The 18567-nt window shown below is 48.2% G+C and overlaps 14 protein-coding genes across 14 annotated transcripts; 7 read left to right on the top strand and 7 right to left on the bottom strand.

Annotated features, from left to right (window-relative positions):
- Nucleotides 1-191: 191 nt before the first annotated feature.
- Nucleotides 192-1661, bottom strand: F5891DRAFT_632854 (uncharacterized protein). Its single transcript, XM_041372574.1, has 5 exons — nucleotides 1043-1661; nucleotides 828-986; nucleotides 587-773; nucleotides 427-495; nucleotides 192-339 (listed from the first exon to the last, which is right to left on the bottom strand). The coding sequence occupies exons 1-5, from the start codon at nucleotides 1512-1514 to the stop codon at nucleotides 276-278; spliced, it is 951 nt and encodes a 316-aa protein (XP_041231515.1). The 5' UTR covers nucleotides 1515-1661; the 3' UTR covers nucleotides 192-275.
- A 255-nt stretch (nucleotides 1662-1916) lies between these two features.
- On the top strand, nucleotides 1917-3362 carry F5891DRAFT_1183006 (Cys/Met metabolism PLP-dependent enzyme-domain-containing protein; the record flags this gene model as incomplete). Its single annotated transcript, XM_041366241.1, has 4 exons — nucleotides 1917-1970; nucleotides 2032-2112; nucleotides 2175-2474; nucleotides 2526-3362. 4 exons carry the CDS (start codon nucleotides 1917-1919, stop codon nucleotides 3360-3362), a joined length of 1272 nt encoding a protein of 423 aa, XP_041231514.1.
- A 160-nt stretch (nucleotides 3363-3522) lies between these two features.
- F5891DRAFT_1007291 (pyridoxal phosphate-dependent transferase) lies at nucleotides 3523-5172 on the bottom strand. The gene is made up of 3 exons (XM_041360463.1): nucleotides 3944-5172; nucleotides 3877-3887; nucleotides 3523-3819 (listed from the first exon to the last, which is right to left on the bottom strand). The coding sequence occupies exons 1-3, from the start codon at nucleotides 5047-5049 to the stop codon at nucleotides 3716-3718; spliced, it is 1221 nt and encodes a 406-aa protein (XP_041231513.1). The 5' UTR covers nucleotides 5050-5172; the 3' UTR covers nucleotides 3523-3715.
- Nucleotides 5173-5260: 88 nt separating this feature from the next.
- Nucleotides 5261-7300, bottom strand: F5891DRAFT_632271 (PAP2-domain-containing protein). Its single transcript, XM_041372569.1, has 11 exons — nucleotides 6820-7300; nucleotides 6739-6759; nucleotides 6617-6682; nucleotides 6553-6564; nucleotides 6473-6497; nucleotides 6311-6419; nucleotides 6189-6260; nucleotides 5998-6135; nucleotides 5871-5947; nucleotides 5739-5814; nucleotides 5261-5685 (listed from the first exon to the last, which is right to left on the bottom strand). Exons 1-11 carry the CDS (start codon nucleotides 6921-6923, stop codon nucleotides 5393-5395), a joined length of 993 nt encoding a protein of 330 aa, XP_041231512.1. The 5' UTR covers nucleotides 6924-7300; the 3' UTR covers nucleotides 5261-5392.
- Nucleotides 7234-8370, top strand: F5891DRAFT_1183003 (PPP4R2-domain-containing protein; the record flags this gene model as incomplete). Its single annotated transcript, XM_041366240.1, has 5 exons — nucleotides 7234-7282; nucleotides 7333-7384; nucleotides 7443-7491; nucleotides 7543-7763; nucleotides 7815-8370. The coding sequence occupies 5 exons, from the start codon at nucleotides 7234-7236 to the stop codon at nucleotides 8368-8370; spliced, it is 927 nt and encodes a 308-aa protein (XP_041231511.1).
- On the bottom strand, nucleotides 8144-9112 carry F5891DRAFT_632560 (uncharacterized protein). Its single transcript, XM_041372572.1, has 3 exons — nucleotides 9005-9112; nucleotides 8441-8953; nucleotides 8144-8387 (listed from the first exon to the last, which is right to left on the bottom strand). Exons 1-2 carry the CDS (start codon nucleotides 9066-9068, stop codon nucleotides 8469-8471), a joined length of 549 nt encoding a protein of 182 aa, XP_041231510.1. The 5' UTR covers nucleotides 9069-9112; the 3' UTR covers nucleotides 8144-8387; nucleotides 8441-8468.
- F5891DRAFT_632218 (translation initiation factor SUI1) lies at nucleotides 9107-10112 on the top strand. Its single transcript, XM_041372567.1, has 4 exons — nucleotides 9107-9292; nucleotides 9351-9482; nucleotides 9538-9575; nucleotides 9625-10112. Exons 1-4 carry the CDS (start codon nucleotides 9265-9267, stop codon nucleotides 9766-9768), a joined length of 342 nt encoding a protein of 113 aa, XP_041231509.1. The 5' UTR covers nucleotides 9107-9264; the 3' UTR covers nucleotides 9769-10112.
- F5891DRAFT_1138833 (uncharacterized protein) lies at nucleotides 9965-10988 on the bottom strand. The gene is made up of 5 exons (XM_041364861.1): nucleotides 10806-10988; nucleotides 10494-10745; nucleotides 10286-10443; nucleotides 10159-10235; nucleotides 9965-10109 (listed from the first exon to the last, which is right to left on the bottom strand). The coding sequence occupies exons 1-5, from the start codon at nucleotides 10963-10965 to the stop codon at nucleotides 10070-10072; spliced, it is 687 nt and encodes a 228-aa protein (XP_041231508.1). The 5' UTR covers nucleotides 10966-10988; the 3' UTR covers nucleotides 9965-10069.
- A 24-nt stretch (nucleotides 10989-11012) lies between these two features.
- Nucleotides 11013-11955, top strand: F5891DRAFT_632467 (uncharacterized protein). Its single transcript, XM_041372571.1, has 4 exons — nucleotides 11013-11100; nucleotides 11153-11254; nucleotides 11314-11665; nucleotides 11720-11955. Exons 1-4 carry the CDS (start codon nucleotides 11052-11054, stop codon nucleotides 11871-11873), a joined length of 657 nt encoding a protein of 218 aa, XP_041231507.1. The 5' UTR covers nucleotides 11013-11051; the 3' UTR covers nucleotides 11874-11955.
- A 22-nt stretch (nucleotides 11956-11977) lies between these two features.
- On the bottom strand, nucleotides 11978-12807 carry F5891DRAFT_1182998 (uncharacterized protein; the record flags this gene model as incomplete). Its single annotated transcript, XM_041366239.1, has 4 exons — nucleotides 11978-12022; nucleotides 12071-12467; nucleotides 12526-12647; nucleotides 12697-12807. The coding sequence occupies 4 exons, from the start codon at nucleotides 12805-12807 to the stop codon at nucleotides 11978-11980; spliced, it is 675 nt and encodes a 224-aa protein (XP_041231506.1).
- A 98-nt stretch (nucleotides 12808-12905) lies between these two features.
- Nucleotides 12906-14909, top strand: F5891DRAFT_632314 (P-loop containing nucleoside triphosphate hydrolase protein). Its single transcript, XM_041372570.1, has 8 exons — nucleotides 12906-12981; nucleotides 13034-13607; nucleotides 13656-13948; nucleotides 14008-14176; nucleotides 14235-14303; nucleotides 14360-14415; nucleotides 14487-14523; nucleotides 14582-14909. The coding sequence occupies exons 1-8, from the start codon at nucleotides 12949-12951 to the stop codon at nucleotides 14587-14589; spliced, it is 1239 nt and encodes a 412-aa protein (XP_041231505.1). The 5' UTR covers nucleotides 12906-12948; the 3' UTR covers nucleotides 14590-14909.
- F5891DRAFT_632234 (putative delta 1-pyrroline-5-carboxylate reductase) lies at nucleotides 14870-16573 on the bottom strand. The gene is made up of 6 exons (XM_041372568.1): nucleotides 16454-16573; nucleotides 16106-16400; nucleotides 15888-16056; nucleotides 15591-15840; nucleotides 15472-15543; nucleotides 14870-15410 (listed from the first exon to the last, which is right to left on the bottom strand). The coding sequence occupies exons 1-6, from the start codon at nucleotides 16476-16478 to the stop codon at nucleotides 15283-15285; spliced, it is 939 nt and encodes a 312-aa protein (XP_041231504.1). The 5' UTR covers nucleotides 16479-16573; the 3' UTR covers nucleotides 14870-15282.
- Nucleotides 16454-17574, top strand: F5891DRAFT_632799 (glycosyl transferase). The gene is made up of 3 exons (XM_041372573.1): nucleotides 16454-16945; nucleotides 16996-17134; nucleotides 17187-17574. The coding sequence occupies exons 1-3, from the start codon at nucleotides 16681-16683 to the stop codon at nucleotides 17296-17298; spliced, it is 516 nt and encodes a 171-aa protein (XP_041231503.1). The 5' UTR covers nucleotides 16454-16680; the 3' UTR covers nucleotides 17299-17574.
- Nucleotides 17413-18479, top strand: F5891DRAFT_943308 (uncharacterized protein; the record flags this gene model as incomplete). The annotated part of the gene is made up of 4 exons (XM_041374474.1): nucleotides 17413-17526; nucleotides 17581-17832; nucleotides 17892-17990; nucleotides 18015-18479. 4 exons carry the CDS (start codon nucleotides 17413-17415, stop codon nucleotides 18477-18479), a joined length of 930 nt encoding a protein of 309 aa, XP_041231502.1.
- Between the last annotated feature and the right edge of the window lie 88 nt (nucleotides 18480-18567).

Genomic DNA, 18567 nt, shown 5'->3' with positions numbered 1-18567 from the left:
ACATTAACATACCCGTACAATATCTCATGTTACATTCACTAGCCTTGGCGGAAGGTTCTGGCGCCTGGAAACCACATCTAGTGCAGTCCAACTACAATTGTAATACTTTGAGAGTCATATGATAGGCCGCAGTTACTTCGTTCACATTAATGTGGCTGGAGACGTCGCTTCAACTAATATCTCGAAAAAAAGTCTTATAGCAATATCTAGTAGACATATCTGACCGTCCTTAAGCTACACCGTCCCAGGCCACCTCTTCTCGCTGTCAACCAGTACTACTGTAATGCCACATCCAATTTTGCATGCAGGGTGCCATTGGAGTCCATATATATGGTATCGCTGAAACAACAGAGTCAGTTCAAGCCGTCACAGGAGAAGTCACAAATACGTTAGTTGATAAGATCAATGCGCCTGTAGAACACTTACTTGAATATCGGCCAACTGCCCAACGAAGCAGAGGTGGAGGTGCAAGTACGGATGGAAAAGTTGGTGTATCTTTCAATCAGCAAGTATTATGTCGACGACCGGGGGAGCAAAGAAATCATTAGTGCTATGCCTTCGGATGACTCAGAACAAATTAACTGACTCCGAGGCTGCAAGGAAACAGCCTTCCTTCAATTTGAACTCCTTTTTCAGAACTTGATGCTGCTCGTTCTGGGCCTCTACCGTAAGAAGAGCTTTTGGACGCGCTGGCAAGCTATGCTTAGAAAGATAAATGCTGGCTTCCCATCTCGTATCATCTCCTACATGGAAGAGCAAGCCCCATATGCGTCCTGCAGAGGTCGGTATGTGTGTAAGGAACAGCTGTAGAGGCACGAATTACATACCTTGCGCGATAAATTCCATGCGCAATTTCTGCACAACGCGTATGCGTGTCTGGAACATCGTGATCTGCATTTTGGCAGTGAATTGATTCTCTGTATCTCCTTCATACACCTGAATCTCATCCGCACAACCTAAAGATAGATTCAAAGTCCTTTCCATCTCTGATTGAGGCGCGATGATCAATACTCGCTGAGGACTAGGGATTACCAGTACTCACTATGAAGCCGAGCGGATGTCAATGACAACTTCGTGAATAATGTATGGTCGTTAGTTACCATACATGCTAGACGCACGTCGTGGAAGGAATCATTCTTGTATGCAGTGATGAATTTATGAAAAGCCGAAAGAACTTCTGGCCGTTTATTCACAATGGCCCAATACAAGGGAGTGTGACCTTCGATATTGGATTCTTGAAGGATGTCTGTGAACTCTGCAGCTGGGAGAGAAGTAGCGCAGGCGTCGAGAGTTGGGCCGACAGAGGAAAGAATGAAATCCGGTGTGATGACCATACCACGGATGAGAGATAGAACGGTGGTCCGTATCTGCTTGGTCTGTGCCTTGGAAAATACGAATGATGGTTCGCATTGGACGGAATCTGCTGATATTGAGGACATGGAAACTGCATGGTACGATGGAGGCGCATTGACATCGGACTTGTCGTCATCAAAGAGTTCGAACTCGGTATCCATTGGTGAGGAGAGTTAGAAGAAGATGAAGATGAAAATAGGGGCTTTCCAATGATCACATAGCGGCAGCACGGGTGCACACAAAAGTAAACACTGAACGTATGTCCTTAGGTTTCCCTGATACCAATCCTGCTTGTACCGTATGGTTCTGCATGGGACGAGTTCGAGTGCGTTTCGTCGTATCCATCTTCTCCGGCGCAGGATGCTCCAAACTTCAAAGTGACAATTGTTAGTCACTCCACAAGTTGATGGAATTAGTAAGTGACCAACAGGATTGCAAGCGCTTTGTCAGCGACTTCACGCCATCATTCCAAAGCAAATACAATGGAGGTGAAATTTAAATTGCTGGCAGTGCGAGTCTTCTGCATCCGTACACGACAGGTTTACCTCACATAACCGATACCCATGACCATCTCCATATTCACTACCAACGACCACGCCAGCGGGTATGCAAAAGGCGTCAAGCGTCATCCGAAACGCTCGTCTGAGCTCAGTTTTTCTACGCGAGCTATTCATATAGGATCAGAGCCAGACCCCACAACTGGCGCCGTCATCCCGTCTTAGCACGACGTACAAGCAAGATGAAGTAGGCGTGCACAAGGTCCGTGTTTCAGTTTGACTCGACATACCTTAGCATACTTATGACATGTGTATGGTGAATAGGGCTTTGAATACTCTCATTCTGGCAATCCAAATCGTGATGCATTAGAGCGTACGCTTGTAGGCCTGGAGGCAGGCGCAGGACACGCTATCGCGTTTGCTTCGGGCAGCGCGACGACAGCGACTGTCTTGCAGTCTCTAGGTCCAAACGCGCACATCCTAAGTGTGAACGATGTCTACGGTGGTACGTTCAGGTACCTTACGAGGGTTGCGAAAGAAACCATGGGTATCGAGTCGACGTTTGTAGACTTGGAGAACACCACAGACAATGAAATATTAGATGCTATAAGGGTAAATACCAAGGTTTGTCTTTTATCATTTGAATTTAGCCAGCTACTCATGTGAATACTTTAGCTTATCTGGATCGAATCACCAACAAATCCCACCCTCCGACTAATTGACATTCCGCGCATAGTGGGTCTCGCGCGTCGGGCTCCATCAAAGCCCCTCGTTCTCGTCGACAACACATTCCTCTCCCCATTCTATGCCTCCCCACTCTTACAAGGGGCCGACATCGTTATTCACTCCCTCACTAAATACGTCAACGGCCATTCTGATGTCGTAATGGGCGCCGCCATCCTTCCCTCCTCGTTCACACCAGACAGAGACTACGAAGGCCTCGTCCAAAAGCTCCGCTTCCTCCGAAATGCTCACGGCGCTGTCCCGAGTCCATTCGACAGTTGGCTCGCCCAGCGCGGCGCCAAAACTCTCGCAGTGCGGATGAAGGCCCACGGTCTGAATGCACTCCGCATCGCCTCCTTCCTAACTTCGCACCCCGCTGTCGAACACGTTATCTACCCCGGTCTCGCCTCGCGCTCGCTACACGCCCTAGCACGCGCTTCCCTCAGCCCACACGCGCAACAGTTCCTCAGCACCCTACCTCCATCGAGCATTGCGCACGGTATACCTTACGGCGGGATGGTTTCATTTCGCCTACATGGTGGTGCAAGGAGTGCAGAAGTGCTTCTGCCGAAATTGAGGCTGTTCACGCTTGCTGAGAGTTTGGGTGGTGTGGAAAGTCTTGCGGAGTTACCTGCACGGATGACGCATGCGAGTATCCCGCCGGCGGAGCGTGAGGCATTGGGTATTGAGGGGCTGGTGCGTTTGAGCTGTGGGATCGAGGAGGTGGAGGATCGAGGAGGTGGAGGATTTAGTGGAGGATTTGAGGGCTGCGTTGGATGGGCTGGATGATGAGGATAGCGGGTGTGATAGCGGGTTGGTGACACCGTCCGATGTGAGTGATCGTGGTGCGAATGGGCTGCATTGATTGTAGGCTTTGGTGTTCTGGATATCCATTTAGATATTATCGTAATCGTTTTCGTGCCTATTGGATGATACATTGCTTTGGAGATCTGGCTTTCATTGCATAATGAGCAGTCGCTAAATGCATAGATCAGATTTTCAAAATAAATTATTACGAAAACATCCATGCAGTTGATGCCTGGCGTATGGCTCTGGTTGCTGGGTAATACAAATGTATAGCTGCACGTTCAACTGTGGTCCGAACCCTTGATTTACCCAATTCTTTCCTACTGATGCTCCGTTCACTCCTTGTCAACTTTGTGCTGTCCTGCGAACTGTTCCATGTACGATATGAGTAGGTCCGTCTCTTCTTCTGTTACGGCGTTATATATGGACACCCGGATGCCTGGATAGATGAAACATCAGTGATTAAACTATGTATAGAGGTGATAATGCTCCATACCTCCTACAGAACTGCATGGAAATAATGAGAAGGTGGTCATGTATGACGCGCAAAGGCAAGGACTCACCGATGGCCTTTGAGACCCTTCATGCCTCGCTCCTCTGCACCAGCAATGAACTTGGCTAACAACCCTTCGCCAAGGACGTCGAAGACAATATTCATCTGGCTACCAGAGCCCTCCTTCACTTTACCTTTGAAGATGCCTTTATTTTCACCATACTTTAGCACATCGTACACCTTTTTCGATTTACGGTTTGTCAGGCCCGCGTAATAGTCCAACCCTCCCAGCTGGAGCATGTACTCAAGAACGAGACCAGTAATGTAAATGGAGAGTACCGGGGGAGTGTTGTAAAGGCTGTTATGATCTGCAAGCGTTTTGTAGGAAAGACAGATTGGGACTGGAATAGCCCCGAGCCTCGCAGCGGCGTCGACGTCAACGATACAATCGTTTCTGACGATTAAGATGGTGAGACCAGCGGGGCCGACGTTTTTCTGCGCGCCAGCATATATGATAGCGTGGTCTGAGAGATGGGGAATTGGCCTTGACATGAAGGAGGACGAGTAATCTCCAACAAGTGGGAGAAGTGCATTTCTTGGGAGAAGCTGGAAGGGAAAGGAGGCTGGTGAATTTTCCTCAGCCGAGAACTCCACGCCGTCGACGGTCTCATTGGCACAGTAGTAGATCAGAGCTGGATCATTTGAAAAGGAATACGCATCTGCGGTTGGGATGTTGTCAAAGGATTTCTGGTCTTTAGAGTATTTGCGTGAATCGGCTGCAATGTTAACGGTGCTCCCTCCCATGCGCCTAGCCTCCTCGGCCGCCTTTTTACTCCAGGATCCTGTGACGACATAATCCAGTACTCGGTCTTCGTCTGTCAGTTGAGGATGGAGGAGACGGTGACGCGCCAGCATGTTCAGCACGACGGCTGAGAACTGCGCGGATCCACCCCCCTGAGTGAACAAGATAGAGTGTGTGGGCTGGATGTCGAGAAGTTTTCTGATGTTTTGTTCGACGCTTTGTAGATACGCCGTGAACTCTTTGGAGCGATGCGAAATCTCAGCGATACCCATACCGGTTCCCTTGAAATTCAGGAGACCTTTGGTGGCTTCCTGAAGTACGGAAGCGGGCAGAGCGGATGGACCTGCACCAAAGTTAATGGCTCGCGATTCCATGGTATGAAGACTTTCTTAGAAGAGTGAATGATGTGCGCTGAGATATTTTGCACGTCAAGGTCGAAGACAACCGGTGGTCTACTTGGGGTTAAACATATGACTCGACGCTTCACACCTACGTCAGAACGCTTAATGACATTTACTTTGGTTTGGTAAATTTCGTCATTAATGTAAATCGCATGCCTGAACTCAAATTTGGTCAGTCGTCGCAGCCTGAGTAACAGCAGTCCTTTCCCCATATCATACTACATGCAATACGTGATTATGTACGGCTATGGGAACCGTCCAGTAAAGAATAACGAAAAAGTTCTTAATCGAATGTCCAGTGAATTTTGAAGGACACTTAGAGGCGTGGTGCGCCACCGTCGACCCCTTCTCCCCCAGTGAGAGCTGGATCAGGCTTGTGCATACTACCATCAACCAACTCCACTTCTTCTCCCTCCATGCCATCTGTATAGGACATACTGTGGTGGTCAATTGCGGGGTTGACAGTAGGCAGCTCCTCTTCACGTTGTACTCTCGGGGAATACGGCTTATGAGACATTGGTGATGACAGCGAAGGAAAGTATTGGCGATACGCGAAATATGAAACAACCAATCCAAGGATGGATCCAGCTACGACGTCTTGCCAGTGGTCTGTGTGGATGTAGATGAGGTCAAATATAACAAATACTGAGACATCAACTGACGTCGGTAGTCCATGGTGCGGGAAATTGCTACCAGGATGGCTCCGAAAATAGGAGTGACAGAGATCCAAGCTTTGTGCTGAGATATATATATTTTAGCGTGTCGCCGGGGGTGGAAGACATTCGTGCACTCACAGCGTGCCCCCTGGAATCAAACAGGTGCATCTTTCCGGCCAGATAGTACGATAGGAAGCCAAGTCCGGCATGGGACACTGAAAATGTTTCACAACTTGGTTATTCCCGGATTGATATGACGACTTACAGCTGGCGTGGCCACTAGGGAAGCTCCTCCAACCATCAATCATGATAGCTGTGTCAGTGTTTGTGCATATTGCATCTGTCGAGAGTCCAAAAGTGGGGTCCGAGGAGCCTGGAATGGGCATGCATCGTGCGAGCAGATCTACAAACCCACGTAAAACAGATGTAAGATAGGAGAAGTTGCCTAGTACTAACCTGGACGGGGACGGCCAACAGTGATCTTCGTAAACTGAGTGATGGCACCTGTGATAGCAAGCCCCAAGATGACTGTGTAATTCGGTGAGCTTAAACAAGACATCAAGCTTCAAAAGACCCACGCCCGAGTGCGCTGCAGTGGTAATCCCAGAAGGACCGAACAGTGAGTAAATTCACTACCAATTGAAGGACGAGCGGCGCCACAATCGCAATAAAGTACAGGGCAACATCCTAAATCCGAACCGAAATTACGATGTACTTTGAGGACCAGTTATAAAGCTCACCGGAACGCGTTCATGAACTGCAAACCTAGAAGAACGAGGTCACGCCGCTGAAGGCAGATCAGAGCTATGTGCCAACTCACGGAAAAAATATGCTGCGTCGAATAAATTAGCAACCGTTCTTTGTGAAAGAATATAGAATCTCACGTTTCATCATGCACCGAAAATTCTCGTCGGAAGCCGTGAACGCCGTCGAGGGCGAAGAACACAATTCTGTTATTAAGGCATCAACTAAACTCATGATTTGATGCACGAGTGGGAGACCGTACGCCAAAAGGATTGTGATGGTCCTGCACAGAGATAGATTATATCATGAGTATGGAAAGTGATATGAAGCTGATGCGACGGACCAATCAGGAGCATAGGACTTGATCATTTTCATTCGCCTTTTGCTGTCAGTTCGTTTGGTAGTCCTGTCATAATTTGGGTTCTCCCAGAATTTGAAGGAGGCCATAATTGTTTGTCGTGAAATTGCTCGTCGAAGAGTTGGTGGAGGGTTAAGCTAGGGAAAAGCAGGTGTGCATGGGAGCAAGGTGTTCAAATCGTGTGTAAGACATTCCAAGCCATAAATATATACTCCAGCTTGGCGAACCAGAAACGTCCTCCACCGAGGTTGCACTACTCCTCCTCGGACCGAAGTTATAGCATACGATTGCGGAAGTACTATACTAGTAGACGCACAGAAATCTGCTGGCAGAGCGTTCGAAATTCCCATGGACATGGACCACAGCTAGCGCGGCCGTTCTCGTTTGAACACCGCCATCATGACAGAGAGCGCATATGACATATCACAACACTTCCACTGGAACCCAGGTGAACACATTTTACTCGTCAGGAGGTCCTAAATTTACCACCCCACCTAGATTATGACGCAGTTTTAGAGCAAATCGCAGACTCTGACATAGAAGAGTCAAAGTGCGCTCCTCTAGTGAACCGATCCATGCGTTTACAACTCATAAGTCCACTTTTTCAGGATAGAATGGGCCCTACTACGCGACGTAATTAAATACAAGGTGGACGAGGTGATAAACGCTCCCTTAAGTCATATCTTCGAAGCTAACTTCGACATCTAGAATATCGCGCTATTTCTAGCAGATCCACTGCCTCACAATACAGTGGAATTCCAACCGTTGCCTGACGATCTCCTCAAAGCTGGTAACTTGAAGTTACCGCCATTCCCGCTTCGCGAACAGAACGATCTCAACCACAGTGAGGTACCAAAAGCGTATATGAACCAGCAAGAGGCAGGCGAGGTCAAAGCTTTCATTTTCAGGCAACTGCATGAATTTGATGAGTGCGTACACATCTGTGGTCATTAACGATTTCTGACTGCAGATGGCGTTAGCGATCCTCCTTTCACCATACAACGTGTTTGCGAGCTCTGCGTACGACCAAAACAGCATTATAAAGCTCTTGGAAAGTACCTTCGAGCGGTAGAGAAATCATTGCTCGTTACATCCTCGTGGGACGCTTTCCCTGCGGAAGAATCCAATCAAGACGGCCCAACAATATCTTCATTATCCATGACAGCTGGTTTACTGTCAGCACCGACCACTCCGCTCTTCTCTCCCATATTCTTTCATCATGAAGATGCACGCTCAAAGTCACAAAGTCCTCCTCCATCACCTCTAGCACTAAGTGGCATGGAATCTACGGGGCACGTCGAAGCCTTGGAAGGGATGCCACCCAAAGGACTTGGCCTAGTAGACGAATTGGATGACCCAGGCCCAGGGCATTTGAGTAGTCATCCAACAGCTCTTACAGCTGTCACTACGGTGGACTCCAAGCCATTCATGGATACCCTGGAGACAAGGTTTGTGAGAGGAGAGGGACAACATGATATAGATAGCAGTGATCAAAGGATGGCAGACGGTGCTGGAGACAAGGAAAATATAAATTGACGGTGCTTTCATCTGAACTGGGAATGAAACAGTAAGAGCTGTGACATATACCCGGCGCCAAGGTACGTACCACGATAAACGGGGTGTATGTATCTCATTCAAGTAAAATCGCGCTTGATTTTTTCGAGCATGGCCGTCATTCGATACTTCATGTTGGGTTGTCCCTTCCCGTGCCCTCGATCTCCAAAGGAAGCACCGCGCCCTCCCCTGGTGCTGCCTCTCTGCGGATTGGCACCACAAGAAGGTTTTATATCATGTCTTCTACTTTTTGCCTTGTACGTATGAAGGGAATTGCGTGAGTAAGCTTGTTTGCCGAGTTCTCGAAGTGAAATCCCGCCATCAGCTGAGCTATTTGGGACCTGTCGCTGCTTGCACTCAGGATGACTGTTAGAGTGAGAGCCTTGATCCTTAGAGTGCGATTGTTCTGGGTCACTTCCATCAGATTTTTCCCGATGTGCAGGGGGTAGATCGCCATTGGAAGGCACTTCGGGTTTCCGTTGAAAAACACCTTCCCGCTTTTTCTGGGCTTTCCACTGAGATTTTATCTTCGTGCTCTCAACCCATGACTGCTTTAGTTTTTTGGCTGAAAAAATAATCTGAGTATAACCACGAGATGAAACTCGCGAGAGCTCACCTCTATTGAATGGAAGGTGTCCAAAAGTCGGAGGTTTTTTGCGTTTGGTCCCTTCGGTGATCATCGCTGTAACCTGAGATCTGAGACTCCGGGCTACTCGGCGGCCACCACAGGAATATGAAGCCTAGATGGTGACTAATCACTGATTATCCAATTCCGGAGCCGCACCACAAGTATCCAGGCCATTCTTTCTTTTAACGTCTATCTTGTCTCAACACATCCCCACTCAGTTCATAAGTGTATCTATCTCTTCACATCGCATGAACGTGCAGAACCTGAACTCTTTCGGTAAGCTTGCCTAATGAATTTTTTTCTCCATGAGGTTGGCTGACAGGGCGCTTTTCAGATCCTTTTGCTGACGAGGGTGATCCTCTCGGAGGCAACCAAGACGTTGGATCCCAGCAGAATTACCTTCATATTCGTATCCAGCAGAGGAATGGAAGGAAGACTTTGACCACGTTGCAGGGATTACCCAAAGGTGAGGTTGAGGGCTTTTCACCAGCGAGTCATCATCTGATTGAGTCTGGCTGTAGAATATGATCCCAAAAAACTCTTGAAGGCTTTCAAGAAGGTGAGCGAATGCGCTTCATCACTTTACGAGCGCTAATAATTTCACACAGGAGTTTGCTTGCAACGGCACTCTCGTTGACGACGAGGAGATGGGTCAAGTCATCCAGTTGCAGGGTGATCAGAGGCTTAAGATTGTCAAGTTCCTCACGGAGGAGGGCATTCCAAAGAACACCATCAAGCTGCACGGGTTCTAGTCCATGTCGTCTGAGGGTGTACTTAAACCCTCGATGTTAACGCCGATATTTCTGTCAGCATAGTTTTTCATTCTCACATGTTCTGTATACGTGTTATGTATGCCGTTTGTAACATTAGTGATTGTTGATCGATTAGATGTTTTCTCATGTACTAAGCTTTTAAAAGTCTGGACTTCGCATATATTTCCAAAAGCACCAGGAAAGATGAAGCAATATCTGAGAACATACTGCATCGAAGTAAAGCTGTCTCTCACAAGGGAGGAAATGCAAATTATCTTGAGGCGGGCTGGAGCTGAGCTACTCACTTGACTTTATCTAGTGGCCGGTTGAAGCCTCCACGGCTAGAAGAAGGTATGAGTAACAAAACGTGGACATGCGAGCGCAGCTTACCGATTCATGTACTGACGCCATGTCCTGGTCTTCTTGATATCGACAAAGCCTTCTTGATTTCCCTCGACGTGCTTTCCCTGAGAATAAGGTGAATTATATATCGTAGTAAGTTAAAAGACCTGCATACCTTCGTGGTGCCAAAACCTTGGAGTCCCATTGCAGCCATCATAGCCTCTTCATCGGCGTTGGCGGCATCCATGGCCTCCCCTTCTTCTTCAGATAGGGCATCTGGATCAAGGTTCGGTCTCTTTTGAGAAGAGGAGGGACCAGCATCAGCAGATGGGACTGGAATTAATGATGAGAAGTGCCTTCGCGCAGTATTACATGAGCCTAACCTGGTGGTGGAGTTCTAGCTTGTGAAGGCTTTTCTAAAACCCTCTCAGAATCATGCCTGCCAACTTGTTGTCGATGGTCGCGCTGATTTTGGGGGTCCTTGTGTCTTGGCTCCTTGTCTCGAGTCGGAGGCTCGCGCCTTTCATCACGTCTTTCAGGCCGTCTATCGTCTCGGCGGCTGTCTCGGTCGTGGTCTTCTCTTCGCGAGCTTTTATAGTCTCGATCTCTGTAATCCCTGTCGTGATCTCTCCTGTCTGAATAGGTAGAATAAGCTGTTTGTGTAGCGCTGCAAAGGATCTTTCAAGTTGACGTACCCCTCCTTGGACTACGGGACCTACTGCCTCGTTTACGACCACCATCCCTTTGACCTCCAGCTCTGTTGCCTCGTGGATGGCGATCCTTACCCCGTTCACGATCCCTGTCATCTCTTTCCCAGCTACGCTCGCGCCTTCTTCCATCGTGTCTGCTTGACATTGTGGTCACTGTCTAAAGTGCATGTGATCACGTGGTGTCATTCAAATCATCTGAAATCTGTCCTTTACTAACTTCATTGCCCTCCGATGTTCAAGTCAACAGCAATTCGGCGCATGATTCCGCGGTTTGTGGATGGTACGTCCTGATACTTAGTCTTTGGCTTTTTCCAATGTGTAATTTTTCTCAGAGGGCAGGACACATATACAGCTGCGAGAGCTGCCACGTTCAGCTCTCCTCACCGACTTGCGCAGACTATGCATTCGCAACCAACTTCTAGGTGTAACGGATGGTAAGCTTCGTCACCTGTTAAATGCGACGTATATGACGCAGTTCATTCTTTGTCACTAGTCGCCATCGACTATCACCGCTTCCTTCCTACAGGCCGCGCATATCTCACCCTCGCTCATACAAAACACTTGCAGAAGAACTTGCAAGCACTCGAAAAGGCATCTGTGGGCAGTCTGACAATAAAAGCCACATCAGCCCCTCCCCCACGATCTGGTCATGGGCTGGACAGAACAGGAACGCAACGTAAGGTTTTCTCTGGCAATGGTCCTCATGGTGGGATGTCCTCCCGCATGAAGCATGTCGTTATCTGGGGCTTGCCTGGAAAGATCTCTGAAGAAGCTGTTGAAAATTACTTGCGTGATTTCCGGCTGGATAATGTAGACGGTAAGATTGGGGCCGTCAAAGTCGAGCTGTAAGTTTGGTTTTATGACTTTCAACTGCGACTGAGATATGATTTTACCTACAGCCCAGCCAATACGTTCTCCTTATATTCACGATACCTGGTTCGGCCCACTTCGATGCCTGAAGCTCATCGCCTCGTACGGAAACTACACATGACATATTATCAGCCAGAACACTGGGGAAGGAGATACCAACTGCGCGCTCGTGTCGTATACTGACCATCGGCTCATGCATTCTATAATCACTATCGTATAATTTCACATTTTGATGTCTCATGCCAAAAGTAAGAGTATAAGGAAAGTAAACCGTAACAGTAGTACGTTCACATTCGTTCAACTTCCATGTCGTCCCGTGAACGATGGTGACCCTGCAACAATGTCAACTATTGAATCACCTGGAACCGGGATGAACATACCATACGAACGTTGTCTCCTTCATCATCTGGCGACCGTCCGCGTTTCCGTGAAGGAACGGCCGTTTCAGATTCTTTCCAGTCACCACCTCCACCAGCAACCGCACCAGGTCCTTCTTGCGCGTCCGCGTACCGTTCCTCCACTTCTCTTCGGCGCTCAGCTTCAAGCCTCTGCGCTTGTGCACCCCATCCACCTCGTCCTGGATCATAATCCTGGCGGTGCTCGTCTCGTACCTGACCGCCACTCTTCCCCCGTCCAAATTGCCTGCCCTCCTTATAGCCTAGATCCAGATCACACCGAATGATACGCTCGTCCAGCTTGGTACCGCTAACATACTTCATGCTGGCAAGGGCTTCTGCATGAGTGTAGTACTCCACGAAGCAGAACCCGCATGGTGTGCTGGTCAGGTCCTCGCGTCAGTTTCTGGTCGAGTGCATATGACTATGGCTCGACAAACCGTGTGTTTCGGTCAAGGCCCATGATTATTCGTTTGATACCTCCACCGTCCTCCGGGCTGGCACATTTAGTGAACAACTCATATATTTGCTCTTCCGTGGTATAGAAACTTAAATTACCGATCTATGAGGACCGTGAGTTATGTTGAGATATATCGTGAGGAAAACCTCACGTATAATGTTGTGGATTTGGAGAGAAGATCATTCTGTTTGGCGCGTTCTACTCTGCTCTGGGAGTCTTTGTAATTCGAAGGCTGATCCAGAGGCTGAACGACGTGCGCCATGGTCAGAAAGCTAAACCCAAGGACACTTCGAGACTCGCTTGTAAATGTCAAGAAAGGAAATTACTTACCACGACTAATACCAACGCGTCAGCTTCACTCAGGACTCATACTGCCAAAACACTTACTTCAATACTTGCCATCATGGAGGACGTAGGCATGGAAATTCAAAGAGAGGTACGTGTTTCACTGATCAAGAACGATACTCAGTTTTATGGAATAAAATCAGGAACCCACCTTCGAGTCTGTCATAACTGAGAAGGTCGCTCTCCATAAAGAATTACAAGAGGAAGATCTATATACCAAATACAAGAAGCTTGCGCGTCATCTCGAGCTCTTCGACATCCAAGAGAGCTACATAAAGGACGAGCAAGCGAATCTCAAACGCGAGCTCATACGTGCTCAGGAGGAGGTGAAGCGCATCAAATCTGTCCCACTTGTCATCGGGCAATTCCTCGAGGCAATTGACCAGCATACTGGTATCGTGGGTTCGACCACTGGCTCGAACTATGTCGTGCGCATTTTGTCGACATTAGACCGAGAACTGCTCAAGCCCTCGTCGTCTGTCGCCCTTCACCGGCATTCAAATGCCCTTGTGGACATCCTTCCTCCGGAGGCCGATTCATCAATAGCCATGCTTGGAAAGGAGGAAAAACCTGATGTGTCTTATCAAGATATCGGTGGAATGGACCTGCAGAAGCAGGAAATACGTGAAGCAGTCGAGCTTCCCCTCACGCATTTCGACCTTTACAAAAAGATTGGTATCGACCCGCCTCGCGGTGTCTTGCTTTATGGACCACCTGGTGCGCTGCATCCAAGCCCCGGTGGCGCGTTCTAACGATGATGTACAGGTACGGGCAAGACCATGCTTGTGAAAGCAGTCGCACATCATACAACCGCGTCTTTTATTCGCGTAGTTGGTAGTGAATTCGTGCAGAAATATCTGGGAGAAGGCCCTCGTATGGTCCGTGACGTCTTCCGACTTGCCAGGGAGAACGCCCCTGCCATTATCTTCATCGACGAGATAGATGCTATTGCGACCAAGCGGTTCGACGCTCAAACGGGAGCGGACAGAGAGGTACAGCGTATTCTACTGGAGCTTCTCAATCAGATGGATGGTTTCGACCAAGGAAGCAACGTCAAGGTAAATATACACTTTTTAAGTGGATATCTGGTTTTACTGATTCTTTGCCGTTATGACAGGTCATTATGGCCACGAACCGTGCAGACACGCTTGATCCTGCTTTGCTTCGTCCTGGTCGTCTTGACAGGAAGATTGAATTCCCTCTACCATCGAGGCGTGAAAAACGTCTCATATTCCAGGCTGTGACTAGTAAAATGAATCTTGGTCCGGATGTAGACCTCGAAGATTGTATGCCAACTTTCTCGTCAATAATTCTGATGAGGCGTTTACTGAACATGTCATCTAGATGTGTCAAGACCAGATCGGTTATCCTCCGCAGAAATATCTTCCATTGCACAGGCAGCTGGTCTTCAAGGTCAGCTTATTTTTATGGCAGTTCTGCATTTCTAGTAATCGCTCTGTGTCCAACAGCTGTGCGGAAGAACAGATATGTCATTCTCCCAGTTGATTTCGAAGAGGCGTGGAAAGTAAGTTGTTTGTACCTTGTTTGGTCTCGCGTGGGTGTATAAAAATCTCACACTTTTTCTTCCTTCAACAGCAAACCGTCAAACGCTCCGACGATACGCACGAGTTTTGTGAGCCCTTGTTCATCTATCTGCGATGCACAGTACTGATTCCATATCACCAATCCAGACCGGTAGTATATGCATCGTAAGCACATTTTCAATGAATGGTATTGACTGATGCTGATCTGGATCAACTAGATACCACTGTATTCTACGATTGCAATCACATTCATTCCTCACCTTCTCGTCGTCGTTGGTGTCTGCAAATTAGAGCTCTGTCACTTTAGCGTCTTTCCGCTTTCATACGGAGAGGCGCTCATTCTTATGAGCGATATAAAATGACATCCTGTGACATATTTTTGCCCCACTTGCTTGCCCTCGTGGATGAGCTTAATGCTCAGAGAGCAGTGAGGTTCACACGCAGGATATATTCCCTCGGATGTGGATCACTTTCCTTATCTTAACTTAGCTGACCTGGGCCATTGAAGTTAGGTACTCAAGGTGAGCGGTGTGTGGTGACTGCAGGGGCCATATCCTTATAACCTATCCCATAGATGAATAAATGTATTTTGTTAGATGCCGGGCTAGATCTACCAGTACATTCTGAATCTTGCTCCTTGACACTCTGGGCGGCGTCGTTAACTCACACGACCGTCCTCATTTTACAGGAGCAATAGGTAAACAATGACTGAGCGAGTGTGCGCAGCCACCCTCCCAGTCGTCGATCCTTTACATTGGAGGTCTTGAAGACTGGATTGGGATACATATCTAAAGTACAATACTATTCTGTTTATTGGCTGGTATGACCATTAATTTGATCATGCAATTTTATTTTTTCGCGGGCTGGCCAAGTTCACTAGCGCGCTCTGTCGCGACCTGAATTGCACGAGCGATGGTTGAGCGAACTTTCCCATCCTCCATGGCTAAGAGGCCCGCTATCGTACATCCACCAGGAGCTGTTTAGCAAGAAAAGTATCCATGAGCATGAGCAGTAACTTCGGATGGGGAATTACTAACTGGTAACAGAGTCTTTTATTTGAGCTGGATGAGCTCCTGCTTGGAGAACCATGCGTGCCGCGCCTTGCAAAGCTAGGGAAACAATAAGCCAGGTCATGCGGTGCGACGAGCAGTCTCACTTTGTGCTGCCAGTTCGAGGGCCTCTGCCCTCGGGAGGCCCATCATGACACCACCGTCTGCCATAGCCTCCAAGAATATACATGCAAAAGCGGGACCAGACCCAGAAAGCGCAGTGCATGCGTCGAAATTTTTTTCCTCGAGAAAACGACAGCGCCCGATAGATGAGAATATATTCAGGATGATGGACCGATCGAGCTCAGCCTCCTCTGATATTGGTAAGTTGCTGACCACAGTCATACCTTCTCGAATCTGTGTGCATCCTCAGGGATTGTTCACAGGTGTGAGATACCACGTACTCTGCATGGAGTGTTGGGCATTGCGCGGACAACCCTGGTTGTCGGGGGAACCCATCCGGTAAGCTGGGCTATAGTCACACCGGCAAGAATGCTGATGAGTAATTTTCCAGCCAGAGCTTCCTGCATTCCAATCTGTGAAAGGATAACATGAGCCTGGTGAGGCTTGCAGCTAAAGATGATTCAAGAAAACGAAATATTCACAAACTAATGATACACACCTTAAAATGATAACATCTGCTTGTTGAACCGCTGCAAGGTTCTCGCCGACAACAACTTGAACGGAAGAACCAAGACCTCCCAAGAGTCCAAACGTATGTTGGAGCTTTTGTGCACTCTCTTTCCTTGTCACGGTTGCGGTGAAAATGGACGGGAGTGAAGGATCAGGAGAGTCAGCTGTGGGAGTGCATGTGCCAGGTGTATGCGACTCCCACTTGGGGATCTCAAGTGTATTCAGTCTGGACTGCAAACTGGTGATCACCCCGGAGATGACTGCGATCCCCATAGTCCCACATCCTAGCAAACCGGTCATGAAGCGTATGCAAGACGATATACAGCCTTTCACTTACCTAGCACGCAAAGCGTATATCCCATGGCAGAGCACCGTGGACTGTCGTTATTAAGATACAGATAGAAGTAACAAGAAAAATTTTCGAGTCATCATGATCATTAGAGCTAAATTCAGTCGAGCCCGAAACCAACCGCGGCATTCGCTAATCACCAGTTGTAGAAGGAAACGTTTTCCTACCTGAGTCGGACCGCACCCCGATCGAGGGCCTCCCTCGAGAACGATCTCATGCTCGTATTCGTGACGGTGGGTTCAACTAGGTTCGATGCTCTTGTAGAGGCCTCTATATCAGAACCTGTCCTTAGTACACTTCGCGACTCGGGTTACGACCGCCTCATTATTCAGCGCGGTAATTCCGTCATTGAATCATCGGAAGAGTTCAACGGAGACAGTTGTACCATACAACGACACGGTGTGGATATAGAGATATGGAGGTTCAAGCCTTTCATTCAGGCTGAGTGTGAGCAAGCTGACCTCGTCATCAGCCATGCTGGTAAGTTGCCTGCTCTCTTCGAACACGCTGTAACTCAAACTATGAGGAAGGATCGGGAACGATTCTGGATGTCCTGAGGCTAGGAAAATCTCTTATTGTCGTACCCAATCCAACCCTGTTGGATAACCACCAAGAGGAGTTAGCATCTGCCCTTCAGATCTTGGGTCACCTAAAGGCGACATCCATTCAGTATGCCCTTTCATTTATCATAACCAGGTCGTCTGATGAAGTTGATTGCCAGAGACCTCGCATCGACAATTGCATCATTCGAACCTCGCGACCTAGTTCCGTTTCCTCCCTTCGACGGGACTAAATTCTCTAAGCTGGTAGATGAGGAAATGGGCTTCATCTAATATGTGTTGAGTCTGTGTTGAGGAAGTGATTGAAAGCACATGCTGGACTCAGTACTTTCTCAATATTCATGTCATACCCATACCACGACGATCCTCATCCAATCCATCTATGAAATGAAACCCGTAAAAAGTATCACGATTATCGATGATCCGCAAGTACACGAAGACCAACACGTTCACGCCGTGTATGACCAGATTGCCTCTCACTTTTCATCCACTCGGTACAAGGTGCGAATTGTTGTATCGAAAATTCAATCATCATGACTCAATCGCGTCCTGCAGCCTTGGCCTATCATAGCTAAATTTCTTTCTGATCTGCCAACTGGCTGGATTGGTCTGGATTCGGGAACAGGGAATGGAAAATACCTTCCTCTGCCCGCAGATCGCCCTAGTAGTGTACTAACAATCGGCCTCGATCGAAGTCGCAACTTGCTCCAGATCGCCCAGCACGCCGGGAGTGAGCCTGGGTGTCTGATAACTCAAGAGGTTGTTTGGGGTGATATCCTTGGAAGTGGTTGGAGATTAGGTGCATTCGTGAGTAATAACGGCTATTATTCATCGTAGGACGACTCGTCTTGACCGCCGTTTGTCAGGACTACACCATATCTATAGCCACCATCCATCACCTGGCATCACACGACCGTCGAAAGCTTGCCGTTCAAGTGAGGGCTACATTTATTTATGGACAGAAAGTCCATCACCAACATGTTCTGTAGCGTCTTTTACAGGCTGTCTCTCCAGTCCACGGACGCGTGATGATCTATGTGTGGGCCATTGAGCAGGATGAGCTATCCAAACGGTCGATCTCAACTAGTGACACCGATGGATCGGATCACTACCCTCTGACTGGCGAAGATGTTTTTGTTCCCTGGGTGATGTCTCAAAACCAGCACACTGCGAAAGGGAAATTCAAAAACGACATCCCCTCTTCAGCTACATCGAAAGAGGTCGTGTCAACTGCCCCGACGTTAGCGGCAGAGATTCCCGTATACAACAGATACTATCATATGTTTGCAAAGGGCGAACTCAAACAGCTCACGATCCAAGCAGTTGAAGGGCTTGGACTATTGGTTGGATCGAGAGAGAGTGCAAATGCTAAGGGATGCAGAGGCGTTGAGATTATCCAAGAAGGATGGGAACGGTCGAATTATTATGTCGAGTTACGGCGCTGGGTATCTTGACTCATCATCCTATGTGGGACGTGCCCGATACGAATAACTTGCACGAGTAAAGCTGTGATATGATACAGTGACGAGAAATCTGAGCACT

Source organism: Suillus fuscotomentosus (genome assembly GCF_016647785.1).
Source record: "Suillus fuscotomentosus strain FC203 chromosome Unknown F5891scaffold_6, whole genome shotgun sequence".
NCBI classification, from domain to species: domain Eukaryota; kingdom Fungi; phylum Basidiomycota; class Agaricomycetes; order Boletales; family Suillaceae; genus Suillus; species Suillus fuscotomentosus.
This window is presented reverse-complemented; position numbering and strand designations above follow the sequence as displayed.